At 46.5% G+C, this 24857-nt stretch overlaps 1 protein-coding gene across 2 annotated transcripts in view; it reads right to left on the bottom strand.

Moving 5' to 3' along the window:
- Nucleotides 1-9483: 9483 nt before the first annotated feature.
- Nucleotides 9484-24857, bottom strand: part of LAPTM4B (lysosomal protein transmembrane 4 beta) — a 69945-nt gene continuing 54571 nt past the window's right edge. Inside the window, exons 7-8 of one of the 2 annotated variants that reach the window (XM_032610313.1) lie at nucleotides 13875-13949; nucleotides 9484-11132 (exon numbers count right to left, since the gene is read on the bottom strand). In XM_032610313.1, coding sequence (XP_032466204.1) covers nucleotides 11055-11132; nucleotides 13875-13949 — 153 coding nt within the window. In that variant the 3' untranslated portion in view covers nucleotides 9484-11054. The remainder of the gene's footprint in view (nucleotides 11133-13874; nucleotides 13950-24857) is intronic. The other variant, XM_032610314.1, reaches the window with a different exon arrangement.

Genomic DNA, 24857 nt, shown 5'->3' with positions numbered 1-24857 from the left:
GCAGGCGGCGGGGGAGGCGGCGCCGCGGAGGGTGGGGAGCGGGCCGGCGGGAGGAGGGGTGTACTGTTTGGGGATGGGGCAGGAGCGGAGAGGGATAGGCCGCGAGGACCGCCCCACCCTGCAGGCAGCCCCGGGAGCTGGGCACCCTGGCCGCACGCCCTGCCTGCTGCCACCTCGCTCTGCGTGGTCCGTCCTCAAGCCCAGGCGGGGATCGGACTCCGGGGGTCTGGAGCCGCACGCAGGCTCAGAAAAACAAGGAGCTTTGGGCTCTTGGCGGAGGGGAGTGGGGTGGGGAGCGGAGGAGAGCATCTCCTGGAGGGAGAAAGGCATGACGGGGGTCCTGTTTCCTGAACTGGGGGTCATGATCTACAGGAGGAGACCATCGATGACGGTGATGAAGAAGAAAGTGTTGAGAATTGGGCTAACTGGTGACAAGTGCCAGGAGCTGTCTTGGCAGTACCCAGAACACCGGTGCCAGTTCATATTAACAGAGCGTCCACTGGCCAGAAACCAGGCCCCTGGGTGGGGACGGGACTAAGGATGCCAGGACGGAAAGGAAACAAGGTTCCTACCCTGAAGGAGCAGAGAAAGTCTAGTCCAGGCAAGACTTTTGAAATTATGGGCAAAGATGTTTGCAATTTTGTGAAGCGGGGAAACGTGCCCTGAGAGGTCCCCAAGGGAACTTTGGAGGGATGCTAAAGCCAGGATTGGTCAGTGGCAGGGAAAGGGCTGGGGAATGCCACTCTACCAGCTCTCCCTGCTCCTGGGCAGCTGGGGGTGAGTGGGGTCGTTACAACAGGCTAGGACATCTCCTAATAATTGCTCCAGAATTCTAACCCCAAACTATTAACCACTCAGTTCAGGTTTTAACAAGCTATGGGGTAGAGGCCGCAGAACTAGCAAGTTTCAAAACGTCTGGTGCCAGAATCTGATCATTTAAGTCCTCTTGGATGCCTTTACTCTGAACCGTCGTCACTCCTATTTGATGATAGAGTTGGTTTCTGGAATATGAGTAAAAACCTTGTACAAAATCAATTTTTCAGGAAAGCTCCAGGTGGGTAATTAAAATCCTAGCCATAAGGCAAGGGGTCAACATACTCAAGCCATCGGGCAACTCAGTGGTATCCTAATGCCAAGAAAGAATCTTGGATTCATGTTCCCTTACGCTGCACCTTAGGCCCACTGGGCACTCTTGACCGCCTGCACTGATCAGAAATAGTTTCTTTGTATGTCTTTGGGAGGAGGTAGGTGGAAATCAGAAAGTAGAGGAAAGTCTTCAGGAAATGTTTGGTCTCTGAAGTCTTGGATCCCACAAATGAAAATTCTTCCTGAGTCTGGGCCAGTGAAAATCCCCTAGGAGCTGGGGAAGTGAAGTTACAGTTTATGGAAACTTAGAGTTTAAATGTGTTGCCTTATTTCAAGACACCAGTATGATCCAGTAATTTAACCAGGAAAACAATAGTAATTCCGAAATCCTAATTGTAATTTAGTAGTAACAGATGAATTGTAATTTAGTAGTAACAGATTTCAGTGATTCTGGTGTATGCCAAGTAAGATGGATGTTTCTCCCCAGAGTTCTATCAGAATTCTTCAGAAGAGGAAATTTCTGTACAAAGCATGCCTGCAGCCAAGTCAAATAGGTGAGTGAGTTGTTCACCTTGTGGAATGATCTTCAGGTCTGCTGGAAAAAAAAAAAAAAAAAAAGCAGCAAAAGGGAGTTCAGTATCCAGAAATATCAAGTAAGAAAAAACAATGGTTTAGTTTCCCAGTTACCTTTAGGGTGAATGCAAGTTGATAATAATAATAAAGGCTGCTGGGGAAAGCCCAAATTTGCCTTTTCTGCCAGAGGCCGTGCTACTGGCTTAATGTAGAGAACCTTATTCAGAAAAAGTATGATTTCTTGTTCTCAGGTGGGCACTCATACAAGCAGACAAGAACAAGGGTGTGTAGTATCTCAGAACTCATGAGTTAGAATCCATAACTGTTTAAATTACTTACACCTTGGTAGCTATACTGGGTTCAGCTCACTTCTCTGTCTCTGCAGGGGGCCTACCGTGGAACAGAAGGAGGCTGTGGCGGGGCTGGGGGTGGGGGTGGGGGGGTGCAGTCATTTGACCCAGGCCTCACATTCATGAATAGCCTCAAATATAGACTTTGGCCCTAAGCATTCATTTGTTCCTTGTAAATATCAGGACTTTTTGTTTTGCTTTGTGTTGCACATTGGAATCCTTCCTAGAGGGCAGATGAAAATGAGACTCTATCAAAGAGAAGAGGACCACAATATAAGGAAAACAAAGAGCAGACAGGTTGGCTCACAGAACTCATAGCCTAAAATAACTTTTTTTGTTTTCGTTTTTTTTTGCGGTACGCGGGCCTCTCACTGTTGTGGCCTCTCCCGATGCGAAGTGCAGGCTCAGCGGCCATGGCTCACGGGCCCAGCCGCTCCGCGGCACGTGGGATCTTCGCGGACCGGGGCACGAACCCGTGTCCCCTGCATTGGCAGGCGGACTCTCAACCACTGCGCCACCAGGGAAGCCCTAGAAACACCAATTTTATTGACAAGATAGGGCCACAACGGGCAGCTCCACGGAACACAAATGAGGAAGAATCTAAAATTGCAATGTCACCTCACTCGCACTGTTTCTCTAGGTGACTGATGATGTTTGAGTCACATGTAAACTGTTGGAGCCCGTCCCTGTCCCACTCAAGCAGAAGGGCAGGATGTCTCACCTGGGAGAGGAGCTGTCATTCCTTTGGGGCACCTGCCAGTTGGTCAGAACAGGAGATAAGGTAGAGAGGGGGGCCTCCAGCCTTGCGTAAGGAACCCTCTGACATGGGGCAGTGCTTCCTTCCAGATGCCCCATCAATGTGGACAGCTAGTTCCATGTCAGAGGTCCCCCTGAGGACAGGCTAGCTGATGGCACCATCATCCCAAGTGAAATGATTTCTAAATAAACATATAACCCCACCTTGGAAAGAGGATTCAAATGTTTTTATGTTATCTTGAATCATGAGCTCCCGAGGGCAGGGACCAGACCTTAACTTGTTTACACATCTTCCTTATGCCGTGCTGTGGAAGAGACTGAGCTGCTGTGGCCTAAAACCTGGAGTTTAGAGTGGTTTTTGTGGGATCAGGGTGATGAGGCTACTTATCAAGTATGAGATAATAGGATGGCATGGGGAGCCTTAAAACCTGGGCAAGACTGAATGGAATCTGACTCGTTTTCTTGGATATTGACAAGGCTGAAACACTGCCCATCTCCCTGGAGACTAGTTTCCAGTTTGGAAGTGGAGGATGGACCTGCTGTGTGTGGAAGCATCACTCAGCAATGCAGACTGCTGCTTCTTGCCTCCTGAAGCCCAGGAATTGGCAAAGAGCCATCTGCTATTAGAAGCCAGTAGCCTCATTCCTGTGACACTCAGCTAACTGCCTTCTCGCCACGCCATTACCGAGTCTCTGTCTGCATCGGTTGCCTGGTGTTAAATCAGACTGCAAGATACTTGGGCAATGAGTATGTGTATCCGTCCTATAAAATCTTCCAGCATTCTGGCAAAGCTCAATAAACTCAAGAATAACAAAAATATCAGAAGAAAGAACGTGGCTTTTCCACGTTCTCTCTTGCTGAAGAAAATAACTGGAACATGGTTATTACCGGGATCCAACAGAAGGGGAAATGCTACAGATGGTCCAGTGGAAAGAATAAGGAATAAGGCAGTGAACGGCTGAGAGCCACAATAAATCATGAGATGGAGAAAAGTAAGATGTAATGCAATGAAGTGAACAATGTTTTGTTGGTAGAGCACTCTCTGAAAAGAAGCAATGGAAATGTCTTGACTCATTTAAAACAAGAATTGACAAAGCAATTCCCAAGTACAGAAAGTGCCAGAACATCACTGGCTAAATGTACACTAGCTCTGAACAAAAACACGTAGAAAAGAAGACGCAATAACCAAAGTGTGTAAGAGCTGAGAGTTTCTTTTAGCTAGAGCAAGTTTTAAGACAGCTCAGCATCCCTGGCCAGGCCTAATGAGAGGGTACAGACCCTCAGTGCTTCACCATTAGCTCCAGGCTATCCATGGAGCTGAGAAGTTTGGGGGGAGAAGGGAGAGTGACTATTTATGGGTGTGGAGTTTCTTTGGGGGTTAATGGAAATGTTCTAAAACTGATAGTGGTGATGGTTGCATGACAGTGAATAATATTAAGAACCGTTAAATCATACAATTCTATGGCATGTGGATTACATCTTCATACATTTTGGCTTATGAGAAGAGGGCAGGTTTTAGTTCCGAGTCCTCATGCAAACACGTTTAGTCTCTTTTTGAACCAGACTGCTTCTCTTCCATGTTAGCACACCTTGCTCAAACACTCTCCTTCCTGGAACCAGGTCTCTCACACATGGGCAAGGGGGGCTTCTTGCCCCACTCCTCAGCTTCCCTTCCTGTGCTTTCACACACCTTTTCTGGAGTTCACACTCCTCCTCTGATAATTACTTTCCACTGCAGGACTTACCTGCTGGTGGGGACTTCTGGACTAGTGTCTGTGGTCCCCACCACAGAGAAATGCGCAAGGCTTTACTGTTGCTTGAGATACTCTTGTAAAGGCTGCAAGACAAACATGCTTTATCACATACAGCCCTTCAGGGGTTCTATTTAAATCTGAAGTGCCCAGGAAGTTGAAGAACACATCAGCTGTACTGGCTCATGGGCTTAGTTGCTCCGTGGCGTGTGGGATCTTCCCGGACCAGGGATCGAACCCACGTCCCCTGCCTTGGCAGGCAGATTCTTAACCACTGCGCCACCAGGGAAGTCCTGGTCACTGATTGTTTTAATACATTGATCTACTAGGAAAGGGAAAAGAGGAAGTTCAAGGGAGAGGCACATCTAGCGATTTAACTTTTCATTCAGAGCCCTACTGAATTAGCCTCACATAAAAGGCACTTGATCACAAGAATAGAGCCAAGAATGTCATTTCCTTTTGATTGCAAATTGTGGCAGAGCATCAGCTAGCCCCTCGTCTCAGCTGTCCTTTAATTTTCCTTCAGAGATCAATCCTTCTATTACCGTGTTGCTGAGTTTTGCCTATCACCTTTACAACTTCTAGAAGTCAAGGCGTCCCCGCCCCACAGTAGACACGCTCGTAGGGTCTATGGAGGAGAGACCTCCCTTTGTTCCCCTGCACAGTCTATAGGAATGAGATTTTTGTTTTTCTCCAGTGGTCTCTTCTGGGAGAAGTGGTCTCTGTGGAGCTTGAGCCCCACTGAGTTGTTGTTTAAGAATGAGTCACAATCACCGTGGGTGGGGTCACAGGTGGTTTTAATTCCTCTCATGCTTATTTTATTCCTATTCTAGTAACTATTTTTGAGTTGTTCTATTTGCCAAACAAGTGCCAGGTGCTGGGGAAGGAACAGACACAGCTTCTGTCTGAGTTTCTTATCTATTGGGAGATTACAGAAGAGAGAAGCCACAGGAACCAGAGTGTAAAATGAGCCTTGATTGGTATGCTATGGTATGCTCTGCTATAGGACAACATAAAATGAATCTCTTCCAAACTAGTGGGTCATAGAAGGCTTCCAGAAGGAAGTGACTTTCAAGATGAGACCCAAAGGATGTTACTGGCTTTATTTTCTATTTTTTCTTGCAATACATTACTTATGTCCTTTTTTATTTTTATCTTTTAAATTTATTTATTTATTTTTTGCGGTACGCGGGCCTCTCACTGCTGTGGCCTCTCCCGTTGCGGAGCACAGGCTCCGGACGCGCAGGCTCAGCGGCCATGGCTCACGGGCCCAGCCGCTCCGCGGCATGTGGGATCTTCCCAGACCGGGGCACGAACCCGTGTCCCCTGCATCGGCAGGCGGACTCCCAACCACTGTGCCACCAGGGAAGCCCTAAATTTATTATTATTTTTTGGCTGCGCCACGCAGCTTGCAGAATCTTAGTTCCCCAACCAGGGATTGAACCTGGGCCACTGCAGTGAAAGCGCTGAGTACTAACCACTGGACTGCCAGGGAATTCCCTTATGTAATTTTTTAAAAACCCACAAATTTATAATGTTTCTTGATGCCCGAGTCAGACGTGGATTCACCACTAAGACGTTTAAGGAAGTTGGCTCTCAGGGACACAGATGATTTAGTGCATTAACCTCACAGGGTGGGAGAAAGCCTACAGCCGCATGGGAGAGGGCTGCTCTAGTCTGCCTCTACTTGAGAGGCGTGAAAACACACCGTGAGATAGGCCTTCTGGGGCAGGGACAATGAAGGGGAGTTGGGTCTCACGGCCCCAACTATTCCTCCAAGGTAATGCAGACACATTACATCACTGTTCTACTCCCTTATGATGCTTGAAAACTTACTGTACATATTCTTCTTAAAGATAAATCAGTGCAGTTTAAAATGGTGCCTAATTTCCTCAGAAGAAAACTGCTCACTTAAAACAATTGACCACTCTAAGAGGCCCACCTCAGTTGATCTTTCTTCCTACCTGAATAAATTCTTTTTTAAAAAAATTTTTATTGGAGTATATTGTGTTAGTTTCTACTGTACAGCAAAGTGAATCAGCAATACGTATACATATATCCCCTCTTTTTTGGATTTCCTTCCCATTTAGGTCACCACAGCTGAATAAACTCTTTATGATAAGAATTAAAAGCTGATATTCACAGAACACGATTCAGCCTAATTAAACAGAAAATTGACAGCTTTACTTGTGATACAAACCTCAAGTAAAAAAATCCACCCTAGGGGCTTCCCTGGTGGCGCAGTGGTTGAGAGTCTGCCTGCCGATGCAGGGGACACGGGTTCGTGCCCCGGTCCGGGAAGATCCCACGTGCCGTGGAGCGGCTGGGCCCGTGAGCCATGGCCGCTGAGCCTGCGCGTCCGGAGCCTGTGCTCCGCAGTGGGAGAGGCCACAACGGTGAGAGGCCCGCGTACCGCAAAAAAAAAAAAAAAGACCTAACGTTGAAAGAACTGAAGGAAGATCTTGCAAAACTACAATAGTGAAATAAAGATACATTTGTTTAGCTAAAATGAATACTGGGGGAAAAGTGACATCACACAAAGGCCACCACACAAGACAGTGTCCTTTGTGCTGTGTGCACCGCACAGAGAGCAGACCCAATGTTCCTTCGTTTCCCCAGAGCTGGGGTTTCCTTAGGTGGAGAGGCCACAGATGGGAGCCTCACCAGCTCTTCAAAAGGTCTAGGTTGGATGCCCCAAATTTAGGGTCCCAGGAATCCAGGAGCTGTTGTTGCATATGGCTTTTCGTAGGGGGAGCTGATATGCCATAGCACTGAGCTGCGACTAGCAGAAAATCTGATGGCACATTCCCTCCTAGGCTTTCCTGAGAAACTGGCTCAGTCCCTTGATGCTGGCTAATTACGTCCAATCTACCCGGGTCACACAGTTCCTCTCTAAACTCTCTTTATTGCAACAATATACCCTGGACATCTTGACACACACCCGAGTTGAAGAGGTTCCCATCTTAATAAGTTTACTTAAAACTTGTTTCGTTTGTACTGCTAATGGCTTTTTAAAAAGTATGTGTAAAGTTTTAGATGGGATAAAATAAAACCTTAGTCCATTGTGCCGTTTTGGGCCAAACTCTTCATTCTGAAGCAGCAGCTGTTTTGCCAACTAGGGTCATATTGATGGGTGTAGAGAGCTGAGAGTTTTGCTTTGATGTAACTTCTTCTGGGTTGGCCAGGTGACAGTTTCTCTCTTCTGCTGTCTCCACACACCAGTCAGCGGTAGGAATGCGTGGGCTTCTGGGCAGAAGGTCGCAGATGTGGCTGGCTTCCATACACCAGAGTCATCTGGCAGAAAACCTGGCCAGCGTGCAAAAACACTTCAAGTGAATTCCATGGGTGTGGAGACATCCTTGCAATGCCTCCTTTTCCCTTCCCTTTTAGGACATACATGCGAGCTGGCCAAAACTCATTCTATACAGCAGCAGGCACTACTTCTGGTATTGAAATGGCTCAATTTAGCAGGCGGTCCTTTGGCATGAGTTACATCTGCCCTCTCCCCTCCAGAACATAGGAGTCTGCCTACGTGACCAGAAGCAATGTTACTTAGTAACATTTAGGTCCGTTTCCAGACCGGCTGCCAAAGCTGACGTACCTTTTCTTTTTAAATGGAAATAGTGTTTTTATAGTCTCATCGGTTTTCCTCTATCACAAAAGCTCCATTTGCACAGCAGGATTTTTTCTCCAATGGTGACCATTTCACATACAATATATCCCCTCTATGGAGAAAACTTTAATGGTTACAGTCTCTAAAGGTGGCCTATTGAGAACATTACTGAGAAGTACTGTTGCTTAACGAACTGAGGGTGGAAAGACAAATGCAATGAGGTGTGGTTCAGTTTAGCAGTCAAACTAAACAAACGTTTGTTTGGGGCCAGAAGAGAGTTAAAAAAAAAAGGAGGGGGGAGAAAGGGAGGGGAAAGTGTCAGGCAATCTGTGGGACAATAGGATAGGGTGGGGCAGGGACAAGGACAGACTCAGGGGAGATGCGGCACATGTGTTTATGTAGGAAGAAGGTGCAGGAAGGGGAGTGACTAGTCTGTCGGCCTGAAAACTTCCATGTGTTGTGCCATTCTGGAAACCTGACTGGCCTGTGCAACGGAAGCTTGGTTTCTAGGGTGGCCAGACCCCATTAAGCCAAAAGATGTGTTTTCCTCTTCTCTCTGTCCAGCAAACAGACTTCAAACCCTCCCACGGGGCTGCTTATCAGTGGGCCCACTTGCACACCTGGTGGTGCTGGACTGAATGTCCATGACCTTAAAATAGGGTTTTGGGGGGTCAAGATGAAAACCCCGAGGAACCCTCAGTCAAGTGACCAGAAAGTATACAGGCACGCGAGCAATTGAGGTAACTGACTGTTTTGTTTCTCTGTAGACAACAAAATAGAAGAAAGGAGCAGGATATTAAAGTGGGGTTTAAAACACATTTAAAAGAGAGGCATATATCTGGATTGGCGAAGACAAGGACACAGCGAACTGCTGAGTGTGCTCTGGGGGGTCATTTTAATCCAAGCGTCACAACCTCTCCATGGTGCAGACAGGAAGACAATTGCTTACCGTGTAGAGGTAAGTACGGGGGCAGCTTTGGAGCTCCGCCTGGGTTGGTATGTCAGGAAAGCCCAGCAGCATCGTGACATCCTGGTGTCTGTGGTGCTACTGAGTGTCACGTGAACAAGAGCCTCTCTGAGGACCCTACGTAGAGTCTCCAAACCAGCACTCTTCTCCATCTGACCATGTGCCATTTTTCATATTGTAAAAAAAGTATTAGGCAAAGCACTGGAAAATCATGGGGAGTATAACATGCAAATAACTGTGATTTCCTATGTGCCTTCCACAGGGATCAGTGAAACTACCTGACGGGCCTTCCCCAAACCTAACAACCCTTCATGTGTTAATCTTCTGGGTATAAAACTTCAAGGAACAGAATTTCCGAGGTTGAGTTTACAAAGAATACTAATGAGATACACCAAAAGAAATGACTGAGGCTGATTCTCAGGGATAAAAGTCATCCCCCTTGCCTCTTATTTTATTCTACATTTCCAAATTATCTGAAATACCCGTTCAGGAACAAGCCAAAGCCACTCTTATTTTAATCTCCCTTGGAACACAGTAAAATCTGAACAGCGTATTAAAACTGCACTGTGGACAGAAAGCAATCCGATTCGGAGCAGCCGAGCTGACAGAGCTTTGGCAGAGGCGGGGTCAGGAATGCTGGAAGCTCGTGTCTGCTCCTCTCCATTTCTCTTGGCCTAAGATGCTCTGATTTTACCAGCACTGAAATATTAAAAAAAAAAAAAACATATGTGTGAGACAAGCCATAAAACCTCCTCCTTAGGCCAAACCGTGTGTGTCTAACGCAGCCCCACTTGGGCAAGAAGGGTTCCCAGGCACAATCACCAGAACCAAAAGGTGGTTTTCTTGGATGTGGGCAAATCTCACTTTAATTGCAAATGGCTTCATTTACAGCACATTCAATAATGAACAAACAGGAGAGCTGTGACTTTTGAACATGTGACTATATAAAAGTCTCTTGAAATTCAGGTAGTCAAGATAAGGGCATTTCACAAGGAAGCACCCCTGCCACCTCCCGTCTTTCCGAGGACCGTTTTATACTTATTTTAAAAGATGACAAGGCGTATTCAGAAGTTCAAAGGAGTAGGATGTGCCTTGCAGGGAGAGAAGAAAACCTTTTTTCAGAGTGTTGGGTAAATACACATCAGCAATTCCACTTGACAAAGGCTGATGGAGGTCCTCCCTGAGTCAGGCTAGGACAGAACACTAAGTGAAAGGGGGCTCTGAGCGGGGATGGGAAGGAAACTGCGAGAAAGGGAGAACCTGATACCACAGTACCAACCAGTTCCCCTCTAACAGTCCACGCCGTGACCCCAAATGTGGGCACGCAAGAGCAGCCACCAGGGTGGTGACTGACTGTCCTCGCTGCCGGGAACTGACAAAGGGTCTCAATTTAGCCCGTGGACAAAATCCTTGACCAGCGAACCCAAACTGTCACTGAACTTAAATCATAAAGGATCTAAGGAAATTCTTGTTTTATTTATGTGTATATTTGGACTCCTTACGCGATTCCTCTTCTCCTAAGGGTTTGTTCTATACACTGGAATGGCCTAAGAAAAGCACTGTGTAATTCTGACTTTATTTTACGCTTTCGGAAGAGAAAGGAGGGAACGCAGAGAACAGTGTCACAAATTCTTCAACTCTGGGGCTCAGCACGTACAACAGACTCCTCGGACAGAAGGTTCATCCGGATTGTTGGCTAGTTTCGATGCCGGGGAAAGCCTAGGGGAGCCCACCGCACTCGCACAGAAAGAAGAATTCTACAGTTACTCTGTCACGGTGCTCTAGCTAAGCATATGTCTCAAACTACAGAGTCTCGACTTAACATCTAAAATTTTAAATTGTAGCATTTCAGCAACAAATAAGCTCAGAGAGCTCGTCTCAGAAGTAAAATTGAAGAACTATTGCTCTGATGTTATGGAAGTCAAGCTGTCGCTCTCAGCCACGCCCCACTTCCAGGCTTAGGCAGACACGTAAGGTGGTGGCGGCTCCTTGGTGGCGCCATTCACAGTGGCGTCATCGTACGGGGGTAAGAGCACCTGGGAAGAAGAAAAGACAGGGTTAGTGTTTAAAGGTGCACACACATTCCCCTGAGCTTTAATTTTTTTTTTTTTTTTTTGGTACGCGGGCCTCTCACTGTTGTGGCCTCTCCCGTTGCGGAGCACAGGCTCCAGACGCGCAGGCTCAGTGGCCACGGCTCACGGGCCCAGCTGCTCCGCGGCACGTGGGATCCTCCCAGACCGGGGCACGAACCCGCGTCCCCTGCATCGGCAGGCAGACTCTCAACCACTGCGCCACCAGGGAAGCCCCCTGAGCTTTAATTTTAACTGGACTTTTCCCATAACCTGTACCAATATCAATTTTCCAGCAAGTGGCTAGACTTTGACGAGAGACTTTTTGAATCCTTAAAGAAGCAGAGGGAAGAGACTTTTGGACCTTTCTGAGTTTTCCAAACCGTGTCCACTTGTACCTGGATGTCACAGTGCCTGGCGGGTCCAAAGGGCTGTGCCTCTAGGACAAGGAAGGAGGCCGTGGTGGCTCTGAAGAGGAAAAAAGGCTGCAGGGTGATGTGTATGTGTGTACACTCAAATCGGGCAGGCGCCTGATTGACCAAGGGGCCCCTCATGGGGATGCCTGAGCAGTGGACTGGGAAACACAAGGGCTTTGGTACCAACCTGGACTCAAAGCAGGGCTCAGCCACATCTGATCAGCAACACCATGGGTAGGTTGTTAGCTAACCTCAATATCTATGCCTGCACAATCGGGATAGCTGAGAATTAGAGGTCTATAATACCTAACATACTGTGTGATACACACCTGACATGGCAGATGTTATTTGTAAAAGGCTAGAGAGGAACGAATAAGTATTAGCATTAAGTTGATGAATAATGTTTCTGTTCACACTTCAAGTATAAAAACAACTGCATGTAATTGTTTATGAACCGTCAACCTAAAAAAACGCTGGCTGACTTTGGCTTCCTTGAGTAGTTACAAAACAGAGAGAATATCAACTCGATATGATTAGCCTTTATTCAGTCAACTAACGTTTATTATACACCTACTATGTGACAGTTCCTGCCCTTAGGAAATCAGAGATGAGATGAGTTAAACCTTACTCAGCTCGGGCTTCCCTGGTGGCGCAGTGGTTAAGAATCCACCTGCCAGTGCAAGGGACACGGGTTTGAGCCCTGGTCCGGGAAGATCCCACATGCCGCGGAGCAGCTAAGCCCGCAAGCCACAACTACTGAGCCTGCGCTCTAGAGCCCGCGAGCCACAACTACTGAGCCCGCATGCCTGGAGCCTGTGCTCCACAACAAGAGAAGCCACTGCAATGAGAAGCCTGTGCACCACAACGAAGAGTAGCCCCCGATCACCGCAATTAGAGAAAGCCCACGCACAGCAATGAAGACCCAACGCAGCCAAAAATAAAATAAATTAAAAAACACAACAAAACCAAAAAAACACCCAGCTCAAGGGCTTTGTGGAAGGAGAAAGAATATTCACAAATGAAATGGAAAACAAAACCACCATTTTGTTACTTTTTCTATTACGGACATTAACTTAAAGTGGTAAATGGTTATCAATTTCATGACTTTTCATTTACTTATCCCTTTAGGGAAGACACTAAAATTCTCTTTTCAAGTTTCTGTTCTAAGTTTTTGTCCTACACTACTCCCCCCACACACACACACATACCCTCTCTAACTTAACACAGTTCACTACTTAGTTTTCTCTTCTTCCAGTCTTACAGCTCCTGTCGGGCTGAAGCCCTGTCTTACTTAATAACCCCAGGATTGGGCCCAGGGCCTATTTACTAGCTGGAACTCAGAAGATGTCAGTCACATAAATGAGTGAGGTATCATTTAGGCTGGCCCTTGGAGACTGTACGGTTGGTGCTGGGGCAGGGGTAGAGCCTGGCATTCTAGGCAGGGGGCATCTGCATGGTTAGGGTCCAATCAGGAGACAGAAACCACCCAGTGGTTTGAACAGAGAAAGTTTAAAAAAGAATTATTAACAGGGGATTGGAGGTATGGAGAACTAACTAAGGGGGAAAAAAGAGAACTCTAACAGGTATTAGCGCTGAGCGAGGGTACTCAAGAAAGGAACAAACATGGAAAGCGTTCGCCTCCCTAAGGCTGGGAATCAGACACTGTTGGCTCAACCCACTGGATGGTAGAAACGTTTCAGGCCAAGCTAGTGAACCACCTGCTGAGACACGGCTGCAGAGGTGCTGTTCACGGGGAGAGGGAGGTGCCACCTGCCCTGGAAACTGCCTGAGATGGAGGTGTGCTGGGAAGGCCGTCAGGAAGAGGGAGTGCCGGTGCCGCTGCTCCGGGGGCCGCGGCCAGCAAGATCCGGATGCTGTACTACACACACAGACCGGAGAAGAAAACACTGTCCTCCTCCAGAGCACTCTGCCCACAAGGCCAGATGGCGGAGTGGCTGGCAAAGGGGAGACTGTCACAAGGCCAGCTCCAAGTAGGCCGACCTGCGAACGTGGGACCTGCACAGCAGGAAGCGGGTAACTGGCTCAGCAAGACACAAGGACGCCAACGGGCCTGAGAATAGCTCCCCAAAGTGGCGGTGATGCTGCCCCTGTGTTCGTATCAGGCGTTACCCAATCAGAGTCAGGGCCAATGTTCGGCTGCTGGTGGTGCTAGAATGGAAGGAGCCTCCAGGGCACGTTCAGTACAGGACGCCAGTCCAAGACCAGGAAGCATTCCTGTGTGCTCCCCACAGAACGAAACCATATGCTCTGCACCCAACAAGTCAGCACCTACCGAGGACGCAGAGGGCGCTGGGTCGTGCCCACACACACCCGAACACACCTCGCTGTCTGCTGAGGAACTCACACCCTGGAGAGGGCAGAGATGGGCGCAATGGTTAAGACTGAGCGTGATCAACTTGTGGGGGTAGATGAGATGTGAAAGCACAGACAGGGACAACTGATTTAGGCCGGAGGGCAGGGACGGTCCTCAGGAGGACACGTTGAATCAGGCAGAGAGGAAAGAGGACAGCACTGCAGGTGGGGAGGCAGGAGCACGGGCAAAAGGAGGGAAGCTGGAGGGAGAGCTCCTTCTGGGAACCCAGGGGTTGTGATGTGAATGCTTCGGGGAGAACGTGGTGTAGAAGAGGCGGGAAAGACAGGCAAAGGCCCGGACATGGAGAGGGCCTTGAGTCCACCTTAAGGAGCTTTTCCAGTCTTTGGCAGCAGTGTCTCCACTAGGAAGCCTACAAGTCCCAGCTCGAGCTGAGGAACAAAGTGTATTCTCTACACCAAAGCCACAGCCCTGGCCTCTGCGTCTGCACATCTGACTCAAGGACTGAGTCTCCAGCACCCATGTGTGCGCACGTTAGATGCGGTAACTTACAACCAGCAGAAAGAGCTGTGATCAGCAAGAGAAACATTTGATTTTGCATGACTGAGTGTCAGCATTATGCTCCCCAACCTCATTGAACAATTAGCTGATTCCTATCTGTCATTATCCTTGGAGAAGTGACCCTAAAGCACAGTGGAGCTACTTAAAAGGGAGTGAAATCAGCCATCACATCCAATTTATTTTTCTCCCTGAGCAAAACGTAACACTCAAATTCTCCAAAATGTTCACAGATGATTAAACACAAAATTTTCTTTAAGAAGAAGAAAAAAGTCCTGCACATTTGCCTTTTGCTTGTTAAAAACTTATTTTCGGGGCTTCCCTGGTGGCGCAGTGGTTGAGAGTCCGCCTGCCGATGCAGGGGACACGGGTTCGTGCCCCGGTCTGGGAGGATCCCACATGCCGCGGAGCGGCTGGGCCCGTGAGCCATGGCCGCTGAGCCTGCGCGTCCGGAGCCTGTCCTCCGCAACGGGAGAGGCCACAACAGTGAGAGGCCCGCGTAACGCATAAAAAAAAAAAAAAAAAAAAAAACTTATTTTCACGGTAGGCTTGGCTGTTTATTTTCAAACTTGTTTTAAAGTTTCATTTCGAATCATTGACATCCTAATGGCTTTTTCTCTCAAACATTCTATTGCCTTGGACCCTTTAACCAAAGTCAAGATGCCTGGTGAAGACATTCTCCTTTCACTAAGATTCTGACACCCTCAGGCCTGTCTTCACCTCCCCATTACCACATACTAAATGCTGACCATAAAAATACTCTTCACAGAGCACTTCATGCTCCTTGAACTACTTTTATTATTTTTTAATTTAATTAATTAATAAATTTATTTTTGGCTGCATTACGTCTTCGTTGCTGCACATGGGCTTTCTCTAGCTGCGGCGAGCGGGGGCTACTCTTCGCTGTGGTGCACGGGCTTCTCATTGCGGTGGCTTCTCTTGTTGCAGAGCACGGGCTCTAGGTGCGTAGGTTTCAGTAGTCGTGGCATACGGGCTCAGCAGTTGTGGCTCGCGGGCTTAGTTGCTCCACAGCACATGGGATCTTCCCGGACCAGGGCTCAAACCTGTGTCCCCTGCGTTGGCAGGCGGATTCTTAACCGCTACACCACCAGGGAAGTTCTCTGAACTACTTTCAATGAAAAGTTCTCCAAACGGAATTGGTTTTAAATTCTGAAGTGACAGTGTCATCTTTTTTTTATTATCTAAATGATGTTAATTTTTAATGATGATTTCAAGGAAGGGTTGGTGAAGTCAGGATTGCCATACTGTTTGTATTACAGTCTGTTAATACTGACTAAAAACACTTGCTACTGTCCTTTTCTTCTAATATCAATGAAGTACTTGGAAATCGGAGAAAATAACTATAGGGTCAATTAAGATAGAAGATGCCAATTAAGATGCCATACAAAACTGATTAAAACACAATGATTTTGGTCTTCCCTGGTGGCGCAGTGGTTGAGAGTCCTCCTGCCGATGCGGGGGACGCGGGTTTGTGCCCCGGTCCGGGAAGATCCCGCATGCCGCGGAGCGGCTGGGCGCGTGAGCCATGGCCGCTGGGCCTGCGCGTCCGGAGCTTGTGCTCCGCAACGGGAGAGGCCACAACAGTGAGAGGCCCGCGTACCGAAAAAAATAAAAATAATAAAAAAAAGTAAAACACAATGATTTTGACATTTTTAGAAGCTGGCATTTAGTTAAGCCCAGTTTTTTATTTTAAGAACTTTAATCATTCACAATGAATGACCAGGACTTCCCTGGTGGCACAGTGGTTAAGAAACCACCTGCCAATGCAGAGGACACGGTTTCGATCCCTGGTCCTGGAAGATCCCACATGCCACGAAGCAACTAAGCCTGTGTGCCACAGCTACTGAGTCTGTGCTCCAGAGCCCACGAGCCACAACTACTGAGCCCAAGCACCTAGAGCCCGTGCTCCGCAACAAAAGAAGCCACCGCAATGAGAAGCCCGTGCACCGCAACGAAGAGTAGCCCCTACTCGCCACAACTAGAGAAAGCCCATGCACAGCAACGAAGACCCAACACAGCCAAAAAAATAAATAAATAAAATAAAACAATGAATGACCAGAAAATAATCTCTGAGGACTAAAATTATAGGTCATGTTCTCCTTCGCTGTCTGGTAAACAGCAGCTACTCAATCAGTAGATAAACACAAATGCATTATATATCTCAGCCACGCACCACTTTACTTCAAGCAATATTCAATACAACCAAAACTCTAATCGAAGTACAGACCCTTGGAGTTTGTCTTAATAGGATCTCAACCACAGAGTGACTGATGGTGGAACTCTGTTCCACACAGATGGAAAATCCCTCTTGTCAATGACCCCAGAAGGGCATCTGTTCATTAGGAAGATTAGCATCCATCTATATATAGTATCTCTTAGGAGCTCTTATGCTAGGTGACATGTGCTGGTGGGAGAGCAGCTCAGCATTCATTTCAATTCAATTCAACAAATATTCGAGGGAAACTTCATTCCCAGCTATATCAACATACAGAACAGTTGGAGGGACAAATAAATTAACATCAAAGGCTGCAAAATGTAATACCCTGGAATAGAAGTGATTCCAACTGGCCATAAATCTGCAAGCCATTAAAATTTGGAAAACTAATTCCATCAAATAGTAGGAAATAATAAAACGCTCAAGAGGAAAGAACTACTTATTGGGAAAAATAAGAAATGTTTGGATACTATGGTTAGAGTTTTACTGTAATATCAGAGTTAAGGCACTAAAGGCTTATTTGGAATTGTACGGTTTGCTAGGACTACATTACATGTAAGTCATGTAAATGTCTTCAGACATTCACAAAATTACGTGCCAAATTTTACGTGTGTGCATTTATTTTCCAGGGGAGGGTGTTCAGAGCTCTCATTAGATTCTCAAAGAGCCATCTAGAGATTCTGGGGTCCAGGACTGGGGGGTGCGGGGGAGGGCAGTACAGGGCACGAGGTAAATTGCACCAGAAGTCTGTCCACTGGCCCCATATCCTAATAAGGGTGAGGTAAGTTAAAATGAAATCAAGGCCCAGGATGACAGCTGTGTGGCACCTCACCCACCTTGGAGCAGGAGAAGCTCCAGCAAAGAAGGAGGACTGACCGGTTATCTCACAGAGTCAAACATTTGGAAAACATTGATAGGTAATTGACAGATCTGGGAGATAGGGGTGAGGTAAAAGGTCAAAAACTTGGCAGCTGAAAAAACAAGGCAAATGTTTGCTCGAGGAAAACAAAAATTGTACAAGAAAGGGAATGTACATGACAGAGCTGTGCACAGAACAATAGTCACATAATCAAGGTAAACATTAACTGGTGATGTAACCAGAAAATCTAACGTGACTGTATTAGGTGGATGAAGGCAGTAGAGAATATGGGGAGGAGAGTAAAAGTTCAATTCTATTCAACACCAGGAAGTCAAAAGGTATCTCAAATTGATCATCGAAAAATTAGTAACACAGACATATTATTTTAAAATATGTAGGTAGGGCTTCCCTGGTGGCGCAGTGGTTGAGAGTCCGCCTGCCGATGCAGGGGACACGGGTTCATGCCCCGGTCCGGGAAGATCCCACATGCCGCGGAGCGGCTGGGCCCGTGAGCCATGGCCACTGAGCCTGCGCGTCCGGAGCCTGCGCTCCGCAGCAGGAGAGGCCACAACAGTGAGAGGTCCCCGTACCACAAAAGAAAGAAAAAATAAATAAAATAAAATATGTAGGTAATGGAGGTAAATACAAGAAACAAGTAAGAGTTGACAGTGTTTACAGCTGGGGTGAAAAGTGGAGGATAGTCACGAGAATGGCAGAGGACCACTGAGAAATCTTGGGAATTCCCTGGCAGTTCAGCGGTTAGGACTCAGCGCTTGCACTGCTGAGGGCCTGGGTTCAATCCCTGGTCAGAGAACTAAGATCCTGCAAGGTACAAGGAAAAAAAAGAGGGAGAAAAATAAATCTTTCACTAGCATGATTTTTAGCTATGTACATGTAATGCTGTGTTAAAAATAAAAGTGATATTTTAAAAATAAGAGAATAATCATGGCAGTCTTGAAGGAAAGAAGTCAGTCATCAAGGGGCAACTTTCAACCTGAGGGCAGTGGGCAGGCTCATAGCTACCTCATTCCTCTTGCTTCTTGGCTGGTGGGTGACATGTGTGTTCGCCGGGAGCCCCTGCAGGGGTCTGGAAAACGCTCCTAACTTGCCCAAGATGTCCCTCTCTATGCCGGGAGGGGTGGTGGGGGCTGGACTCGTGCAGCTGAGACGCTCACAAAGCAGCCAGGGAGCGCCTCGCAGATGGAGGTCCCTGCCTAGGAGGTGAAACGTGTTTTCACGGAGCAGCTGGTCAGGACCTGGCCCCCTGCCTGCTTGAGACTCTCCTCCAGACCTGTGAGACCCCACCCGATCTAGGGTGCTCCAAATACCAATGGAAACTAGAGAACTACGATGCCACGAGGGGCCCCCAGGATACCTGCTCTTCACGCCACTCATGCCCAGGCCAACAGCAGCCCAGTGTCTGGCTCTCTCCTGTCTCATTTATTTCCATGACTCCCTAGCACGGCAAGTTCATTACCAATCTGACTCCTTTTCCCTATGATTTTTCCCTCCTCAAATGTTCCTCTTGCTTTGTATGTCACTCCGTACAAAGCCCAAACAACCCCAAGCTCATGTTAAAATCACTTCCAACACGGAGATCTGAAATAGTCTAGCCTCGATTTCTCTCTTCTCCTCTGAGTTATGCTGTGCAATTGCAGTATGACAAATTAATTTTTTAAATAAAAACACCAGTTAGATATTTCCATATTCTTTATAGATAACATGAAGTCGTAACACTAGAAACGGCGTAACGACAGTACAGCACTCTGAACTCAGACACAAAACCACTCTCTTAAAGCACTTACGTAACTAGCTTATCAATTAAATTATATGCTATCTTGTACTATTATTAACTGTCTTGTAAACATTTACCTTTCTCCTCTCCAAAAAGTTTCTAAAAGGCAAGAGTCTTACACTTCCATAGTCCTTTCTTAGCACTGGTTTTTAGACAGAGGTGTGTCCAAATTTGAGTCCTATCATTTCAGCTCTATGGCCACGGTCCAATTCTAGAGGCAATATGGGGTGGGGGGAGTCAAACTGAAATGAGACATGGGTTCAAATTCCAGCTGTGACGTAGCAACCATGGGGTCCTGAGAAAATTAGTAAATCTACCTGAACTTCAGCTTCCGCACTTATAAAATGGAGACCACGATGGATACTCCTCAAAAGACTGCCGTAAGGATGTAAGGGAGACGCCATACCTAATGCACCAAGGACAGGCTGAGCACTTGAGCGCTCAATAAGTGGCAGCAATTCTCCAACTGCAGAAAGAAACCAACGCGGTATGATTGTCCAACTAGTTCAACTACACACCTTCCTTAAGAAAGCGACACCAGTAAACACTACTCACAAATTGATTCATGTGGGTCAGAAAAGGAGTTCCTCTTCCCTCTCAGGTGGCTGCAGGAAGTGTAAGAGGCTAACCATTTAAGCTGCTCTGAGCCTAACTCTTCCTTAGCAAAAGTAACTGAATGATGAGAAAGGAGACAAAGTGGACACCATTTCTACCGCAGGCTGCAGGTCTGTGGAGCTGTGGGCACCTCTCACATAGTTATAGTTCTAAAAGCCAAAGTGAGTGTGGTTGAAACACCATGTCCATCCATTCACTCCTCACCCCAGGACACCCGAGCAGCCCCCAGAGGGCAGCTGTTGTGCCAGCTGCCGGGGAGGCAGAGATGGAAGGCTGGAGGATGCCCATCCCAGGAGTGGGGGAGAGCGCACGTGACCTGTCCCAAGAGACTGAGAAACACCTGTAAAGGTGTAGGTGGTTTGCTTTAGTTAGAGACCTGGGTGCGTGAGTCGAGATTACAAGGGATGAGCCTGGAACAACAGGCGAGCAATAGCAGGAAGTGAAAATTTCTTCTTTAACAACCAGCCGTCCTCCCCAGCGTGAGGGGGATGGGAGCTTTGGTGATGTTCATGTGTCAGAGCCTCCCGTGGGCGTACACAGGTGTTTTTACAAAACCAATTGCCCTTCTCTCCCACTAAAGCACGGACAAATAAAATACCACTATAGGGCTTCCCTGGTGGCGCAGTGGTTAAGAATCTGCCTGCCAATGCAAGGGACACAGGTTCCAGCCCTGGTCCGGGAACATCCCACATGCTGCGGAGCAACTAAGCCCATGCGCCACAACTACTGAGCCTGCACTCTAGAGCCCGCAAGCCACAACTACTGAAGCCCGTGCGCCTAGAGCCTGTGCTCCACAACAAGAGAAGCCACAACAGTGAGAAGCCTGCGCACTGCAACGAAGAGCAGCCCCTGCCCACCGCAACTAGAGAAAGCCCACACGTGGCAACAAAGACCTAACACAGCCAAAAATAAATAAATAAGTTTATTTAAAAAAAAAAAAAAAAAAATACCACTATAAATGAAGACGTCTTTTTCCTTTTTTTTTTTTTTTTGGCTCCTTTGTGGGGCAGTGGGTAGGAAGCAAGGGGCACAGTATTCATGAGAGCACAATAGCTCACGAGACCCACGACTGTTGATAACACAATCAGTAACAGTCCCTCAAAGCTGCTTCACAATTAAGACAAACTTGGCAGGATGAAGTTATCACTCCACTCCCTTCTCTGGCCTCAAGAAAATATCAGAACGCAAGACAGCATAGCTGAGACCGATGTTGTTACAGGGATAATCCTAAAGCTGTCCTTATTCATTCAAAGGACAAAAAAAAAGCAAACCGTTGGTAAACTGAGATTTTAAATACCACCCCGCAAGTCACAAATCATAGAGCAAAGTGGAGTGACATCACAGTTGAGAAATGCTAAAGTTATAAACAGCAGAGCCCCTGAAGACTTTTAAATCCAGGGATGACAAAACCAGATTTATGTTTTAGATCCATCTGACAGCAACAGAGAGAAAAAACTGAAGAGAAAGTAGAGTTCAAGGCTAGAGGCTAAAAGCCTACCTCTAACAAGTTTAAAGATGGCCCCTCGGTTACAGGCTTGGGTGATTAAGTGGACATTGCTACCATTCACTAGAATCTAAGAAAAGAAGCAGATACGGAAGAAACGGAGTGAGCTCTGCAGTGTGATCCTCTCTGGAGATGACCACAGGATGACTGGGGACATCGGCATGGAGTTGATCCGGGTCACAAGATCTAAGCTACTTCCTTCAACTCGGTAAAAAAAAAAAAAGAGAGAGCAAGACAAATGATTTGTTAAATACTGTTCATTCATTTCATCAACAAATGCCAGTCGTACTATGTACCAGGCACTGAGGATACCACACCACCGACACTTGTAAGGTCTGAGCCAGCAGACAGCTTATGTGCTAGGGGAGGAGTCTGATAAACAGAGTTTTTCTTCCATGGCGAAGTGCAGAGCTTCTCAACCGGTGTCCATTCGCAAGAGTGTGCCATACAAATGCTGCAGTTTTCTGTTTGCCACCATGTTGAGAAGACTGGGGTACCCTGGGGTAGTAGCCGAGAGCACGGACTGTGGAGTCAACCGTGTGGGCCGACAAACTTCCCAACTCGGAGGCCTTGGGCCAGTCACTTCTTTAAGCCTCAGCTTCCTCATCTATAAATGGGGACGATACCAGTCGGTCTCACAAGGTTACTGAAATGAATAAGCCCAAGTAACGTGCTTATTATTAGCACAGTACATGGCAGGCACTAAGGTTCAACAAATCTGAATTTTATTCCATACGTTTGTGAAAGGATGAGATGGCTTGCTGTATTGATCAGGATACAAAATAAAACAAATGAACGTTAAAATGACCCAGAAATAAGGCAAAATAGAAATGTTTTGGGTTATCAAGTTTTTATTTCTATATATGGATGGATGGATACATATATACATAGTTTGACAAATAAGTATAGAGAGAGAGAGGGAAAGAGGTTAAGTAAGGGGGGTGTGGGTGTGTGTGTTACTTTTTTTCTGGCAGTAAACTAAAACAGGACTTTATAGAATGGATCTTTGTATAAAAGATAGTTTCTTATCTTTGCATAAGAGCTTTAGCTGTGGTTTTTCAACATGTTAGCAACTATTTTGCAAGCGAATTATTCTCTTATTGATTTCCACTATAGTTTGTTAAATATAAGCTGGATTTAGAACTACTGGCAAAACAATAAATACGGGAGAATGAAAACTTTCTCAGGAAAAAAAATATCCTTATAAAAAGGACCAAAAGATTAGGTGCTGCTCTTCGCCATTCCACTTGCAGGAGGGGAAAGCTCTATGCAGGCCCTAAGTAGGGTTATTAAATAAATCCCTTGGGATGGTTCAAACAGTTGTCCTACAAACACCTAGAAAACTCAGCTTAAACTGCCACGAAGGCAGGGGTCTGTGAACGGATATGGGCCAAATCTGGCCCGCTGCCTGTTTTTTTGTATGGCCTGAGGGATCAGAATGGTTTTTACATTTTTTAAAAGAAAGACGTTTCGTGATGTGTGAAAATTATATAAAACTCAAACTTCAGTGCAACACAGCCACGCTTGCTTGTGTACGTATTTTCTACAACTGCTTTCACACGACAACAGCAGGGGTGAATAGCTATGACAGAGACCATATGGCCCGCAAAGCCTAAAATATTTACTATCTGGCTTTTACAGAAAACAGTTTGCCTCCAGCTGAACGAAGGAAAAGCATTACCCTGAATTCTGACCTTGGAAGATGTGATAATATCAGATGTGAAAGTACAAAGCCCCAAAACAATCGTGTCATTTAGAGGCACTTGAATCTTCCCATGGTCCATTTAAATTAATCCCAAGTAGCCAAAGTATTTTTTTCCTTTACCATTTATTACACCCCTAATAGTCTACAATGTATCTTGTTTAAAACAGGCAGCATTTACATTGACACCACATTTGCCTACTTAGATGTGAGTGAGCTTCCTTTACTCGGGCCAAACAGGAAAGGGGAGATAGGTGAACCATGAATCTCCAAGATTAACTGAAATAGCCATCTGGGCATTTGCGATAGGATCATCGCAAACAGGAAGTTTGGGCTTAACTTTTTTTTTTTTGCTGTACGCGGGCCTCTCACTGTTGTGGCCTCTCCCGTTGCAGAGCACAGGTTCCAGTCGCGCAGGCCCAGCGGCCATGGCTCACAGGCCCAGCCGCTCCGCGGCATGTGGAATCCTCCCGGACCGGGGCACGAACCCATGTCCCCTGCATCGGCAGGCGGACTCTCAACCACTGCGCCACCAGGGAAGCCCGCCTGGGCTTATCTTTAAGGCATTTAGAATAACTGTTTCCAAACTTTTAAAATAATTCCACCTATAATATACACCAGTAAACACACACATACACATAACATTTCTGGTTCTAATGTACACATTTTTGCACATTTTAACGTCTGAATTTAGGCTGTGCCTTGTAACTAACAGCACCTGACAATAAGAAGCACCTAAGACAATGGTGCAGTTTACAACCAATGGTATCTTGTACTCAATTCAACACACCAGGAGTCGGAAGAACAAAAACAAATTCGGAAGATCCTAGTGAAACCTTCCCCCACCTACAGAAGGAATAATTTCCAAAGACAAATAAGGTGGAAAGTAACTGTATCCTCAATTCACTGAAGAACCAGTATAAACTGTCCTCACCTGATTTTATAGGAGGAAGTCATTATTTCCCTTAATTCTCAGCAGAGAAGCTACTCAAATTCTCTCACAGATTATACTTACAATATAGAATTATTTCAAATCTTCCGTATTGGGTCAAAAATCCTCACTGGTGAGATATTTGGGCAGGAAACACCAAAATAATACCGTGGCCCAAACTGAAAGCTAAGATGCACTAAAATATCTAATGTTCAAATAAATATATCTAAAGTAACTATATTTAAAACTATATAACTTTATCAAAATCAGTATCTTAAGAGCTACATTTTTATCTAAAATAAAAATATATAACTATTGAGGAAGTAGAGGGAATGCCCCATCACAGGCATCTCAGCTGCTTCCTGTCCCCCAAGCCTGAATGTGCTGCGCCACCTACTGTGCATATCTCTTTTGGGATGGGGTTCTACCCTGTGTGTTGCACGGGCTGCCAACCAGGCCGTGCTCAGCTGACTGTGCTCAGTGGCTGCCAGGGTACTTTGGCTGGAAGGACTGCTCAGAACCTCAGACTCCCGTTTTACCTGTTCTCCTTCCCCACACACTTCCCTCCCTCGAATTAATGGAAAGGGACAGATATCTTCTGCTTTGTTTTCTAGTATTCAAGAAAGCAATCGTGTAATTTCCTATTACCATCTAATCTGTTGTCTACAAGCTTTGCCTTCTCATAGCTGTAACTGTAATACAAACTTCTATATTTTTTTTAAAGCATCATAAGCCTTTCCTCTG

The sequence above is a fragment of the Phocoena sinus genome, chromosome 17 (genome assembly GCF_008692025.1).
Source record: "Phocoena sinus isolate mPhoSin1 chromosome 17, mPhoSin1.pri, whole genome shotgun sequence".
Taxonomy (NCBI): domain Eukaryota; kingdom Metazoa; phylum Chordata; class Mammalia; order Artiodactyla; family Phocoenidae; genus Phocoena; species Phocoena sinus.
The sequence above is the reverse complement of the archived record's forward strand: the minus strand, read 5'-3'. Positions and strand labels throughout refer to the sequence as shown.